The 15125-nt window shown below is 50.4% G+C and overlaps 1 protein-coding gene across 3 annotated transcripts; it reads right to left on the bottom strand.

Annotated features, from left to right (window-relative positions):
* Positions 1–1157: 1157 nt before the first annotated feature.
* Positions 1158–14638, bottom strand: p2ry11 (purinergic receptor P2Y11). 3 transcript variants are annotated; one of them, XM_038784911.1, is made up of 2 exons: positions 14465–14638; positions 1158–2289 (listed from the first exon to the last, which is right to left on the bottom strand). In XM_038784911.1, the coding sequence occupies exon 2, from the start codon at positions 2185–2187 to the stop codon at positions 1246–1248; it is 942 nt and encodes a 313-aa protein (XP_038640839.1). In that variant the 5' UTR covers positions 2188–2289; positions 14465–14638; the 3' UTR covers positions 1158–1245. The 3 variants fall into 3 exon arrangements, with proteins under 3 accessions (XP_038640839.1, XP_038640838.1, XP_038640840.1); XM_038784910.1 differs by lacking the exon at positions 14465–14638 and adding an exon at positions 12250–12406; XM_038784912.1 differs by lacking the exon at positions 14465–14638 and adding an exon at positions 2465–2478.
* Positions 14639–15125: the final 487 nt, after the last annotated feature.

The raw sequence follows: 15125 nt of genomic DNA, 5'->3' as shown, positions 1-15125 counted from the left end.
CGCACAAACGTGGACCAGGGGGAACGGCACCCGGAGTGGTCTCCCAGGTCATCGGCGGCACCTGGGGGGTCAAGGTCAATGCAGGCTGGCCCCCTGGCCCTCTCCCTAGAACACAGGTGCCTTGGCACTGCCCAGCTGGCTGAATCACTGCCCAGGTGCCAGGATGCCAGGGCAAGGGTGTCCGGGTGCCAGGGTGGCACTGCCAAGGGCCAGGGACGAAGGGAGGGCCGTGCCCATGAAAGGAGGGTGGAGGAGGGATTTGAAGGGTGGGGGTGGGCTGGACAGGTAAGTAGGGGCCTCTGGAATGTTGGGGGTGCTGTAAGGGGACTTGGTGGGGGGGGGGGGGGGCTTGAAGAGGGAACACCACCAGGGACCCCAGAGCAGGGTGTCCTCACTGGGGGGGGGGGGGGGGGGGGGGGGGGAATGGTGCCCATGGGTATGGGCTGAATGGCCTCCTTCTGCACTGTAAATTCTCTGATTCAGATCCCCAGTGTTAAAAAAATTCCAAGTATGGGTTAAACCGGTGACAAACTCCTCAGGGGCTAAAAAGGTGACAAAGTGTCATCGGTTAGCGGTGGGGAACTTGCCATCAGAGCCGGAGGGAAACTCCCGGGGAAAACCCGCCAGAAATTAACTTGGGAATGTTTGAGGAGAATCCGACCCAGAGGATGCTGAGGGGATTTGACAAGAGTGTGGAGCTGAGGCCAAAGCCAGGTCAGCCATGGTCTTATTGATTGGTGGGGCAGACTCGAAGGGCTGAATGGCCTGATCCTGCTTCCTAAACTCTCTGCTCCTTACCCACTCTGGTCTCTATGTGACTCCACACCCACAGAAATGTGATAGAATCTTAACTGCCCTCTGCAAAATTCCAGCAATGCACTCGGATGTACCCAGGGCAAGTAGACATTGTTAATAAATGTCAGTCCTGGGCAGCACGGCGGCGCAGTGGTTAGCCCTGCAGTCTCACGGCGCTGAGGTCCCAGGTTCGATCCCGGCTCTGGGTCACTGTCCGTGTGGAGTTTGCACATTCTCCCCGTGTTTGCGTGGGTTTCGCCCCCACAACCCAAAGATGTGCAGGTTAGGTGGATTGACCACGCTAAATTGCCCCTTTAATTGGAAAAAATGAATTGGGTACTCTAAATTTATTTTTTAAAAATAAATAAATAAATGTCAGTCACACCCACGCCCAAGCATAAATTATTAAAGATATCGTCTGGCCAATTGAAGGGTGATCGGGAATCAATTTTAAAACTCTGATTGCTCTGTGGTGGGTTTCTGTTGCCTAGCACTGGTGTACACCTTCTTGATCTTGCGGAAAAGGTCTGCGTACAGTAACGGGTGGATGCACATGCTGAGAGTGAGCAGGCACTTGCTCACCTGGTAGAGTACGTATATGGAACTGGGCCCCCCTTTGTCCATATGGTATAAACGCCGGTACATATTGATATTCCTCAGGCAGGTGTATGGGATGAAAGATACAGCGTACAAGACGATGGCAACACAGACCAGGACTGCTACTTGCCTCCTCTCTGACCTGCTCACACTCTGGCTACTACGAAGCCCCCTGAATATACAAATATAGGACCAGAAGGTCACTGCGAAGGGTAAAGCACACCCAAAAACAGCCAGGCACAGACTGTATTGAAAATATTCCGGCAACAGCTCACGAGTGGAGGTTCCCAAACACTCTGTCCTGTTCCCTTCCACACTGATCCGAGAGAAGTAAAGTGTCGGTGAGGTTATAGCAATGGCCAGGGCCCAGACCGAGAGGCTAACAATCTTGCCATGTTTGGGCTGGATTGTATTGCGGGTGAACATGGGGTGGACAATGGCCAGGTATCGATTAAAACTGATGCAGGTGATGAGGAACATGCTGCCATACAGGTTACAGGTGAACAGAAACCGTTCGATCTTACAAAGCGCGTCCCCAAATATCCAGTTCTTATTATTGAAATAATAAACAATCAACAGAGGCAGTGTGATCACGTAGAGCAGGTCATTCAGGGCCAGATTAAAGGCGAAGATGATCCCAGTGTGCCACTGCTTGGTTTGTCTCAGGAACATCCAGATCGCCAAAGAGTTGATGATAAAAGCCCAAATAAACTGAAAGCCAAACGCCGGGGGTAGGAACGCCGTCTGGAATTCGCCGAATGAAGCATTGGACCAGGTTTGGCCTCCTTCTGCCATCTCCGGCTGTCTCAACCAGGTTCCGCCTCCTCTGGAAGGTCAGTATCTTGTTCAGTTTGAGTTGACTGAATCTCCAGGATCTGCGATCAGCTCCTTGATACCCTGCAGACATAACAAGAGGGGTTAGAACCATTCTGGAAAGTGAAGAACTCTGAACGTTTCTCTGCCCAGCCCGTGGTTTTGACAGGTGTCCTCTGGTTTCAACAGCTTCACTTTGAACCTGGACTAAAACATTTGAGAGAGAGAAATTGGCCCAATAATAATGATAATCGCTTACTGTCACAAGCAGGCCTCAATGAAGTTACTGGGAAAAGCCACATTCCAGATCCTGTTTGGGGAGGCCGGTACGGGAATTGAACCCGCGTCGCTGGCCTTGTTCTGCATTACAAGCCAGCTGTTTAGCCCACTGTGCTAAACCAGCCGCTGTAATCAACCAGGTCTCAGCCAGTGGGCTTTCAAACTGGCTTTGAAACGGGAATAACGACGGGATAATGGGCATCTGAAAAAATTCCTCAAGTGCAATTGCTTCAATCCACCCTGCAAGTGGGCGGTTATAGAAATCTTACTTTCAGTTAAAAATTCCATTGAGACATTGTTGGGGCCTGTCTGGGCACGAGAGGGCCTTTCCTCCCCTCCACCATGGAATTCTAAAGCAAAATACTGCAGATTCTGAAAACCTGAAATAAAAACAGATTGCTCAGCAGGTTGGGCAGAGTCTGTCAGAGGGTCAGTACTGAGGGAGTGCTGCACTGTCAGAGGGTCAGTACTGAGGGAGTGCTGCACTGTCAGAGGGTCAGTACTGAGGGAGTGCCGCACTGTCAGAGGGTCAGTACTGAGGGAGTGCTGCACTGTCAGAGGGTCAGTACTGAGGGAGTGCCGCACTGTCAGAGGGTCAGTACTGAGGGAGCGCCGCACTGTCAGAGGGTCAGTACTGAGGGAGTGCCGCACTGTCAGAGGGTCAGTACTGAGGGAGTGCTGCACTGTCAGAGGGTCAGTACTGAGGGAGTGCTGCACTGCCAGAGGGTCAGTACTGAGCGAGTGCCGCACTGTCAGAGGGTCAGTACTGAGGGAGTGCTGCACTGTCAGAGGGTCAGTACTGAGGGAGTACCGCACTGTCAGAGGGTCAGTACTGAGAGAGTGCTGCACTGTCAGAGGGTCAGTACTGAGGGAGTGCCGCACTGTCAGAGGGTCAGTACTGAGGGAGTGCCGCACTGTCAGAGGGTCAGTACTGAGGGAGTGCCGCACTGTCAGAGGGTCAGTACTGAGGGAGTGCTGCACTGTCAGAGGGTCAGTACTGAGGGAGTGTCGCTCTGTGGGAGGGTCAGTACTGAGGGAGTGCTGCACTGTCAGAGGGTCAGTACTGAGGGACTGCTGCACTGTCAGAGAGTCAGTACTGAGGGAGTGCTGCACTGTCAGAGGGTCAGTACTGAGGGAGCGCTGCACTGTCAGAGGGTCAGTACTGAGGGACTGCTGCACTGTCAGAGAGTCAGTACTGAGGGAGTGCCGCACTGTCAGAGGGTCAGTACTGAGGGAGTGCCGCACTGTCAGAGGGTCAGTACTGAGGGAGCGCTGCACTGTCAGAGGGTCAGTACTGAGGGACTGCTGCACTGTCAGAGGGTCAGTACTGAGGGAGTGCCGCACTGTCAGAGGGTCAGTACTGAGGGAGTGCTGCACTGTCAGAGGGTCAGTACTGAGGGAGTGCCGCACTGTCAGAGGGTCAGTACTGAGGGAGTGCCGCACTGTCAGAGGTCTTTTGGATGAGGTTAAACCAAAGCCCCCTCTGCATTTTTAGGTGGATGTAAGAGCTGGAGGAGGAATAGACCATTCGGCCAGTCGAGCCTGCTCTGTCATTCATTACGATGCTGGATCATTTTGGGCTTCACTTTCCATTTTCTGCCCACTCCCCATATCCCTTAATCCCCAAGAGACCAACACTGTCTATCTCTGTCATAAATATATTCAAATTCTTCCCGTGTCTGTGTGGGTTTCGCCCCCACAACCCAAAGATGTGCAGGGTAGGTGGATTGGCCACGCTAAAATGCCCCTTAATTGGAGGAAATGAATTGGGTGCTCTAAATTAAAATAAAATATATATATATATTCAACGATGGAGCATTCCAAAGATTCACAACTCTTCGAGTGAAGAAGAATGTCTTCTTCCCAGTCCTCAAAGAAATGCTCCCTTATCCTGTCTCTGAATCACAGAATCGTTACAGCACACAAGGAGGCCATTTGGCCCATCATGTTTGTACTAGCTCTCCGAATGAACTCACCCAGTGCCATCCCCTGCACGTTCATCATTTTCTGCTAACAGTCTAAGGTCCTTTCGAATGCTTCAGCTGAACCTGCCTCCTCCACACCCTCAGGCAGCGCCACCCAGACCCGAACCTCTCGCTGCGTGAGAAAGGTTCTCCTGGTATCACTTTGGTTTCCTTTACTGTAAACTCTGTGCCCTCTCGTTCTCTAACCTTCCACGAGTGGGCACGGTTTTTTCCCCGTCTACTCTGCCAAGGCCCCTCACAATTTGGAAATCAAATCTCCTCTCAGTCTTCCCTTATCCAAGGAAAACAATTCCTCCAAACTATCTTTGTAACGGAAGTTCCTCAGGCCAGGAGCCATTCTCAGGAATCTTTTCCGCATTCTCTCCTCCAGTGCCATTGCACCTTTCCTAAAGTGTGGGACCCCGAACTAGACCCAAAACTCCAGCTGAGGGCATACCAGTCACTTGTAAAAGTTCAACATGATCTCCTTGTTCCTGTACACGGGATTTTTAATGACTGCTCTCCAACATTGCTCCCTTTTTCTAGATTTCCCCAGCCAAGCCCCTTCAGAATTGATCGCACTGCAATGACCACCCTAATACTTCTAAACCCCAGAGAATATCGATCCCATTTACCCAGCCTCTCACCCCAGGACAACACCTTTATCCCAGTGATAGCTACTCACTGAATGTAACTTTTTTATTCATTTACGGGATGAGGGCGTCGCCGGATAGTCCAGCATTTATTGCCCATCCCGAGTTGCCCTTCAGAAGGTGGTGGTGAGCTGCCTTCTTGGGCCGTTGCAGTCTGTCAGGTGTAGGTACACCCACTGTGCTGTTAGGGAGGGAGTTCCAGGATGTTGCTCCAGCTGATGAGGTGGGATTTGAACTCATGTCTGCATCATTATTCCAGATCTCCAGGTCACAGTAACATTATCGCTTTGCGTTATTGCACAGTGGAGAAAAGGTTGTCTCTCTCTGGTGGGGGCGGGGGGGGGGGGGGGGGGGGGGGGGGGATGGAACATCTCGGGTGTTTACAGATCCTGTCAGCAGAATCCACTCCATTGGATGAGGTAAAGGTGGAATGCGGGGGGGAGGGGGGGGGGGGGGGGGGGGGGGTGTCCTATTCTGGATGAGGTGGTGTGGAGTGAGGCTCTTCACAAGGTCAACTCCACGGCCTCCTGTGCCCGGCTCAGTTTGATCCAGTTCAAGATGGTGCACAGGGCACATCTTACAAAGGCGAGTTTGAGCTCCTTTTTCTCTGGGAGGGGGGGGGGCAGATGTGAGTGCTGCTCTCAGGGCCAGCTAACCGCACACGTGTGTTCTGGTCTTGGCCCCAGCTGGTGGACTCCTGGGTCTCCTTCTTCAACACCATGTCAGGGATTCTTAATGTTGACCTGGGGTATCGGACTTGCTGGTGATATGGAGGGGGGTGAGGGCGGATGATCTCGCCTTTGCCTTGTTAATAGCCAGGAGGTGAGTCCTGATTGGGTGGAGATTGACTCTGCCCAGTGCCGCGGCCTGGTGGGGTGACCTCATGCCATTCTTGCATTTGGAAATCGCCAAGTTCACCATTAGGGAGTCGGTTGGGGGATTTCTACCCGAGATGGCAGCCAATCATGGAGCAGGGGTGGGCAGATGACCTGGCCTTTGCCTTAAGAGTTAGTCACCGTCACTTGTTAAAGGGCTTGGTTTAATGTCAGGGGGTTGTTATTGTGGATTCTTGATTGTTTATTGTGATCTTCTTGCATTATAACTTGTATTAACTGTTTCATATAAGTTATAGAATTTACAGTGCAGAAAGAGGCCATTCAGCCCATCGAGTCTGCACCGGCTCTTGGAAAGAGCACCCTACCCAAGCCCACACCTCCACCCTATCCCCATAACCCAACCCAACACTAAGGGCAATTTTGGACACTAAGGGCAATTTAGCGTGGCCAATCCACCTAACCTGCACATCTTTGGACTGTGGGAGGAAACCGGAGCACCCGGAGGAAACCCACGCAGACACGGGGAGGATGTGCAGACTCCGCACAGACAGTGACCCAAGCCGGGAATTGAACCTGGGACCCTGGAGCTGTGAAGCAATTGCGCTAACCACTGTGCTACCGTGCTGCCCTGTATTCATATTACTGTGTTTATAATGAAAAATCTTTAATAAAAACTTTAAAAAAAACATCCAGCAGCACCAACAACACATCGCAGCCTCTTCTTCTCGAATACCAAACCCGTCTGCAGCCATTGAGGAGCCAAGAGCAGATTCCTCACACCCACCCTGAAAAAAGCAAAAGGAAATTCGCCACATCCCAGTCCTAAGGGGAGTTACGTACATGCCGAAACAACCCAACCTCGCCCAATCCAGGCCCATGGCAGAACACAGGAACATAAGAATTAGGAGCAGTCGTCTGAGGCAGCATGGTAGCACAGTGGTCAGCACCGTTGCTTCACAGCACCAGTGTCCCAGGTTCGATTCCCGGCTTGGGTCACTGTCTGCGTGGAGTCTGCATTTTCTCTCCGTGTCTGCGTGGGTTTCCTCCGGGTGTTCCGGTTTCCTCCCAAAGATTTTTAGTCTTTTTGAAAATCTTTTTATTGGCTTTTCTCTTATTTATAAACTATTTGTGTGTATACATTACATTTTTCTTGCCCGCGCTAATTTACTTTATTGTACACAGAGGTTTATTTTGTCCTTCATTTAATTAACTCTATATACATTTTGTTGCCCTCTGGATCAATCTAGAGGGAGAGGGGGCGGCATGGAAAAGACTAGAGGCGGCTTCTTGTGTAGGTACTAGCCTGTGGGCACTGGTGACGTCACCGTTGCCGCTTCCGCCAACGCGGTACACCACGAGCCCGGTGGTGACGGCGACGCTGAAGATAAGGGGGCAATGGAGGCGGCACAGGGGGGAGACGGGGGCCTCAGTTTGGTCTCTGATATGGAATAACCATAGGTTTGCCCCGGGCAGGATAGATGGTGGGTTCCAAAGCTGGCACCGGGCGGGAATTAGAAGGCTGGGGATCTATTCATTGACGGGACTATTGCCAGTCTGAGGGCACTGGAGGAGAAATTCAGGCTACCCCCGGGAAATACCTTCAGGTACATGCAGGTTCGGGCATTTGTCAGGCAGCAGGTCGGAGAATTTCCATTGCTGCCTGCCCAAAGGATACAGGACAGGGTGATTTCGAGTGTGTGGGTCGGAGAGGGCAAGATCTCGGAGATATACCAGGAGCTGCAGGAGGAAGCCTCGGTGGAGGAGTTGACGGGCAAGTGGGAGGAGGAGCTGGATGAGGCCTGTGGGCTGACGCCCTGGGCAGGGTCAATTCCTCCTCATCTTGCGCCAGGCTCAGCCTGATCCAGTTTAAAGTGTTACACAGGGCACATATGACAGGGGGGAGGATGAGTAAGTTTTTTGGGGTGGAGGGCAGATGTGTGAGGTGTTCGGGGAGCCCAGCAAACCACGCCCATATGTTCTGGGCGTGCCCGGCGCTTGCGGAGTTCTGGAAGGGCTTTGCAAAGGTCATGTCCAAGGTCTTGGACACTCGGGTAAAACCGAGTTGGGGGATAGTGTTATTCAGGGTATCGGAGGATCCAGGAGTGCAGGAGTCGAAAGAGGCCGGAGTTCTGGCCTTTGCCTCCTTGGTAGCCCGGAGAAGGCTCTTGTTATTGTGGAGGAACGCGAAGTCCCCAAGTGTAGAGGCTTGGGTCAGTGACATGGCGGGATTTCTCAGGTTGGAGAGGATAAAGTTTGCCTTGTGAGGGTCCTTACAGGGGTTCTCCGGGCAGTGGCAACCGTTCCTTGACTTTCTCGCGGTCAACAGCAGCAGCAACCCAGGAGTGGGGGGGGGGGGGGGGTTGCTGATTTCTTTCCCTTTTTGAAAGAGGCGCTTGCCCTATTTTGTTTTGAGTTGGGTGTTAATTTGTTGAACTGTTTATCGTTGAGAGGGTTAGGTTGTTCTGTTTGGTTGGCATGTGCCCTTTTCTCTTTGCATTATTTTCTTTTTTGGAGTGTTCTGTAAAACCTTTTGAAAAACGGAATAAATAAGAACATAAGAACTAGGAGCAGGAGTAGGCCATCTGACCCCTCGAGCCTGCTCCACCATTCAATGAGATCATGGCTGATCTTTTGTGGACTCAGCTCCACTTTCCGGCCCGAACACCATAACCCTTAATCCCTTTATTCTTCAATAAAACTACCTATCTTTACCTTAAAAACATTTAATGAAGGAGCCTCAACTGCTTCACTGGGCAAGGAATTCCATAGATTCACAACCCTTTGGGTGAAGAAGTTCCTCCTAAACTCGGTCCTAAATCTACTTCCCCTTATTTTGAGGCTTTGCCCCCTAGTTCTGCTTTCACCCGCCAGTGGAAACAACCTGCCCGCATCTATCCTATCTATGCCCTCACCGCCTGCTGTACCTGCTGCCAACCTTCAGCGACTGTCCCACCGTGACACCCAGGTCTCATTGCACTTCCCCTTTTCCTAAACTGTCACCATGCAGATAATAATCTCCCTTCCTGTTTTTGCCACCAAAGTGGGTAACCTCACATTTACCCACATTGTATTGCATTTGCCAAGTATTCGCCCACTCTGCCAGCCTGTCCAAGTCACCCTGCAGCCTCTTTGCATCCTCCTCACAGCGCACACTGCCACCCAGCTTAGTGTCATCTGCAAATTTAGAGATATTATATGTAATTCCTTCGTCCAGATCAATTTTTTTTAATAAACAATTTTATTGAGGTAGTTTTTGGCTTTGTAAACAGTTACAGACATCAACAGAAAGAAAGCAAAAAAGGCAAAAATGTGTAAACATCCACGTACTTTCAATACTTCAATCGTAACATACTGCACAAGCCTGCTCCTCTCCCACCAGTACTACCTGCCATTTTATCCCTCCTACTCTACTCTCTCTCTCCCCCCCCCCCCCCCCCCCCCTGCTGACGCTCACTCTCCCGCAAAGAAGTCAATAAATGGTTGCCACCTCCGGGTGAACCCCTGTACAGATCCCCTCAAGGCGAACTTAATTTTTTCCATACCCAGGAAACTCGACATGTCCGCAAGCCACCACTCAGTCTTCGGGGGCTTTGAGTCCCTCCACGCCAAACGTCGCCGGGCTTTCAGGGAAGCAAAGGCCAAAACATCGGCCTCTTTCTCCCCCTGGACTCCCGGGTCTTCCGAAACCCCAAAAATTGCCACCCCTGGACCCATCGCCACCCTTGTTTTTAGCACCCGGGACATGACGCCCGCAAATCCCTCCCAGTACCCCCTAAGCTTAGGGCATGCCCAAAACATGTGAACGTGGTTCGCTGGTCCTCCCGCGCACCTAGTGCATTTGTTTCGTCCAGATGATTAATGGATATTGTGAACAGCTGGAGTCCCAGCACTGACCCCTGCAGGACCCCACTAGTCACTGCAGTTAATGATCAAACCTTCAGGGCTTCCCAATGACAAACTGGACGGAAGGAAGAACTGGAACTATCAGAATGAACTCACCAGATAACAAAGGACCAGGACCCAACCCAGGCCCCAAACCTCCCTGGAACCCATTGAACATCCACAAATGTAGAAGAGAAGGGGCCACTCGAACATAAGACCATGAGACAGAGGGGCAGAATTAAGCCATTCAGCCCATTGAGTCTGCTCCGCCATTCAATCACGGCTGATATGTTTCTCATCCCCATTCTCCTGCCTTCTCCCCATAACCCCTGAACCCCTTATTGATCAAGAACTTATCAAACTGTAACCTGGGGCCAGGATGGAACCCGGGACCCCGCACTGTGAGGCAGCAGTGCTAACCACAGTGCCACCGTGCCTCTTAAAGACACTCAGTGACTTGGCCTCCACAGCTTACTGTGGCAAAGATACAAAAACCCAAGGAAAGGATGCCGGAACTAACTCAGCCCGACCCCCATCGCAGAAAGGTACCCAGGGCAGCCCTCCCCCTCAACAATCCAACCACAATTAACCAATCCCGCCTCAGCGTGAGCCAGTGCTTATCTTCACATTCCAATAGCTCAAAGGAGTTAAAGAGAGAGAGGGACGCAGGTGAAGGAGAGTCAAAAGGCACCCAGTCCTCCCCAGGACATGAAATCTGCCCAGGCCATCGAAGGATGAAGACGTGGATTCTTCAATTCGAATAACATTTAAAAAAAAAATTATAAATCAAAAACCAACCCGAGACGGTTTAGCTCGAACTGGGGGTGTGGGGAAGAGCTACCCTCAATCTCAGTGAGGACTGAATTAACCCTACTAGCCCCAACCATCCACCCTCCAGCCCGCTTTATGGCGAGGGTGTGGGAGGGGTGATAAAATACACTCCCCTCCCCAGCCACAAAGGTGATGAGACACAATAACAAAATAGGACTCTGCACACATCACATTTCACATAATCGACCCTCCCTCATGCTCACACCTCACAGGCCCTTGCAGGAAACAAACAATAAATAATCAACCCCACGATCACCAGGGCGTAACATCCAGGATTATAGAAGAATTGCAGGATAAATACATCATGCATGTTGCACGAGAAGGAAGCGGATCAGACAGGATCAACAAACACTCTTCTGGATCGCTCAAGGACTCCAATGATTGAAGCATGAGACGCCATCACTTTCACCATGACATCTCTCCGAATAGGCCCCGGTCGGACCCACCAGAAGCATTGGGAATATAATGATGGAGGACCAGTGATCAGCGCCCCATCCATCAGGATCTTGACCATAAGCAGGAGGGTCCTCACCAGGGAAAGTGGTCTCTCAGGTGCAAGAACTCTCTCGTGCACCGCCAACCCTCTCATAAAGTTACCCTGCAATTCTTCAAATCGAGCTCTAGTGACCAGCACCGTGGAGCCGAGATCCTCAACCAAGATAACATCTTCCATGGGGGCCACCATTCAGATGCACACAGCACCACCAGCACCAGGTTAAAATAAAGGATTAAAAGACGAGTGGAGAAGGAGCTACATCCACCTCGCGACAAGCCCTTGGTTTAATTCTTCACCCAAACAATGGCATCTGACAGTGCAGCACTCCCTCAGTAAAGCGCAGGTGTGTAGGCCTGGACTTCTGTGCTCAATCATGCAAAGTATGTCCAAACCTGTTCCTGTGCTTCATTGTTCTTTAGGGTGTTGGCCAAGCGTGGTAACATGACGGGTACAGACTTGGAGGGCCGAAGGGCATGTTCCAGTACTGTCATTGTTCTTTGTTCAAGGGCGGCACAGTGGCGGAGTGGTTAGCACTGCTGCCTTACGGCACTGAGGACCCGGGTTCGATCCCAGCCCCGGGTCGTTGTCCATGTGGAGTTTGCACATTCACCCCATGTCTGCGTGGGTCTCACCCCCCCCCCCCCCCCCCCCCCCCCCACCACAACCCAAAAATGATGTGCAGGTTAGGTGGATTGGCCACGCTAAATTGCTCCTTAATTAGAAAACAAAATAATTGGTTATTTTAAATAGACAAAAAAAGCCTCTTGACTCAGGGGCGGAATCAGAGTGAGTCAGCCCAGGCATCACTTTGGGCCATATTATATTGTGACATGTTTCAACTGGGTGAGATTTCGGAGAGGGTGGAAAGAACTCTATCCTGTAGCAAAGATCGTAGCAAAGTCAAACTCCACAATATTGTACTTTCTGATTACTGGAAACTCGACAGAATCGCCATTCAGATGTGGATGAGCTGATTTGTAATCACCTGTAATTTGCACCGATGCAGGGGACCAGGTTTCTAATCTCAAACCTTTTCCTGATCAGATACTGTTACCGAGAAGCTGCAGGCAAATCAGAGTTACAATAATCCCCCTCGCACTCACCTGAAAGTTAAACCCCAGTAGCCCAGAGCTTTTGCTTCAGGGAGCAGGAGTTCCGTACCTGCAAGCAAACTTTCTTCTTCCTTCACCCTGGGGTGTTCCTCATTCGCACTCTTTTTTTTTGTTGAACTGTTAGATCTGAACACCACGCGGTTTTACATCAGAGTTAGAAACAGGTGTCACTTCTAGGTGGATTGAACCCAGCTTTATTTGTTGTGTTTCCTGTGTGAGATTTTTTCAGCCGATGTGAACAGGAAGCCGTTGATTATTCAGTTAAGCAACAAATTCACAACACTCCCGATGGCATGCATACAGCATTTTACAGGAAAGCTAAGGTTTGATCGCAATCTCTGTTGGCTAAACACTCAGTTGGATCAAAGTGGTTAGGAGCCTCCAATTGCCTCCAGTCCCACAGGCTTGTAGAACAAGCAATTGCTAGGATTTCCTTTTACTGTAAATCAGTTACTGGCTTCTAATGATTGAGTCAGGCTCAACTGTGAAGCCTGCTCCAGTTGACTATCCCACAAACGGTCAAGGCTCACTGGCCTGAGCCGCGATGTGGATTTCCCCCGCAAACGCTGCCGGGCTTTGCAGGATTCCTGTGACCCCCTTTGGGGGCATCGCAAAAGGCGCTACAGAAATGTAACTCTTTCTTTTCTACCAGGTGGCAGTGTGAGCCAGCCTCGGAATCTCTTCATCCACAGATTCATCAAGAACGGAAGTCAGAGGGGCAGCACGGTGGCGCAGTGGGTTAGCCCTGTTGCCTCATGGCGCCGAGGTCCCAGGTTCGATCCCGGCTCTGGTCATTGTCCGTGTGGAGTTTGCACATTCTCCCCGTGTTTGCGTGGGTTTCGCCCCCACAACCCAAAGATGTGCAAAGGTAGGTGGATTGAACACACTAAATTGCCCCTTAATTGAAAAAAAAATGAATTGGGTACACTAAATTTATAAAAAAAAAAAAAAAAAAGAACGGAAGCCAGAAAGTGGGGGGCCGGTGGATTGGCCACGCTAAATTGCCCCTTAATTGGAAAAAAATGAATCTCTAAATTTATAAAAGGACCAAAGCCAGAAAGACATAATTGAGCTGTTGTGGGGAAACATGACTGAGTCAGCATCTGGAATGCATTCATTACACAAGAGGAAGGATATGCTAAATGGTAACGTTTTTGTTTTTAAAAAAATTTCGAGTACCAATTAATTTTTCCCAATTAAGGGGCAATTTAGCGTGTCCAATCCACCTACCTTGCACATCTTTGGGTTGTGGGGGCAAAACCCACGCAGACATGGGGAGAAGATCTGCAAAGATGATGCCGGAGCGAGGCGAATCTCTGCAAGCTCTCTCCAACAGATCCACTTTTAACTTAACTTATACTCGTTCTAACCTTTTTAAAATCAATTCTAAAGCTAACATTATTACTAACCTCTCTCTTTTATCTTCCCTATTATGTATGCTCATGTATTTTCTTGAATTTTGTTTAATTCCCTTTTCTTCCATGTACTGAATTATCTGTTGAGCTGCTTGCAGAAAAATACATTTCACCGTATTTCGGTACACGTAACAATAAACAAATCCAATCCAATCCAATCCAAGAATGTGCAAACTCCTCACGGACAGTGACCCTGAGCTGGGATCGAACCTTGGACCTCGGCGCCGTGAGGCAGCAATGCTAACCCATTGCACAACCGTGCTGCCCCATGTATGGTTACATAACTGGGCTAGCAACACCTACAGTCACACATTCAACCAAAAAACATTCTGAGCATGACTGCAAAAACTCAACTTGTTCAGTAATATTGTGCAGAGAAGGGAGGCTGCTGTCTCTGTCCAGTCTGACTATACACAGACATTCATTGGCCGTACCAACCCAGTTTAAATTCGATTTTTAAAATTTTAGAGTACCCAATTATTTTTCCCCAATTAAGGGGCAATTTAGCGTGGTCAATCCACCTCCCCTGCACATCTTTGAGCTGTGGAGGTGAGACCCACGCAGACACGGGGAGAATGCGCAAACTCCACACGGACAGTGACCCGGGGCCGGGATCGAACCCGGGTCCTCGGCGCCATGAGGCAGCAGCGTTAACCACCTTGCCGCCCTAGCCTAGTATATATTTAAGGGAACTAATAAATGTGGCTGTAGCAGTGTTAATCACATTTAATAAATTAACAAGTGTCCCATTAATGTGTATTTCCACACCTGAGAAATATCTTGATACTTACATACATGTAACACTGAAGCCGGTGATTGTTACTCTCTGTGACAGAGGCTGGCTCCCAGTTTGCAGGAGTAATGTTTGCAGCAGAACACTGAGAAAGCATCTCCACCAGCACCACCCTGAAATATCAGCCTGTCTGCAATAACGCCTGGTTTGCATGTGTCTGAAAATTGCAAGGTTGTTTATTACTGGTGCTGGCTGGCCTGTAGGCTGGCCTCAGGGCGGTACGGTGGCACAGTGGTTAGCACTGTGGCTTCACAACGCCAGGGTCCCAGGTTCGATTCCCCGCTGGGTCACTGTCTGTGCGGAGTCTGCACGTTCTCCCCGTGTCTGCGTGGGTTTCCTCCGGGTGCTCCGGTTTCCTCCCACAGCCCAAAGATGTGCAGGTTAGGTGGATTGGCCAGGATAAATTGCCCTTAGTGACCAATAAGGTCAGGAGGAGTTATTGGGTTACGGGGATAGTGAGGGCTTAAGTGGGGTCGGTGCAGACTCGATGGGCTGAATGGTCTCCTTCTGCACTGTGTTCTATGTTCTATAGCTGCAGCACTCACAGTGGGTTGAAGGTTTTGGGATATTATTCACCACCCCTCCTGTCAATCTGGACCCCTCTCCAGTTCAGGCAATTGTCTCCCACCAACTGCTTCCATCTTCCTCCCCACCAACAC

This window comes from Scyliorhinus canicula, chromosome 25, assembly GCF_902713615.1.
Source record: "Scyliorhinus canicula chromosome 25, sScyCan1.1, whole genome shotgun sequence".
Lineage (NCBI taxonomy): Eukaryota > Metazoa > Chordata > Chondrichthyes > Carcharhiniformes > Scyliorhinidae > Scyliorhinus > Scyliorhinus canicula.
This window is presented reverse-complemented; position numbering and strand designations above follow the sequence as displayed.

Bases quoted from the DNA above. Each gene is read 5' to 3' on its own strand.
- p2ry11 (XM_038784911.1), bottom strand. From the start codon at position 2,187: ATGGCAGAAGGAGGCCAAACCTGGTCCAATGCTTCATTCGGCGAATTC.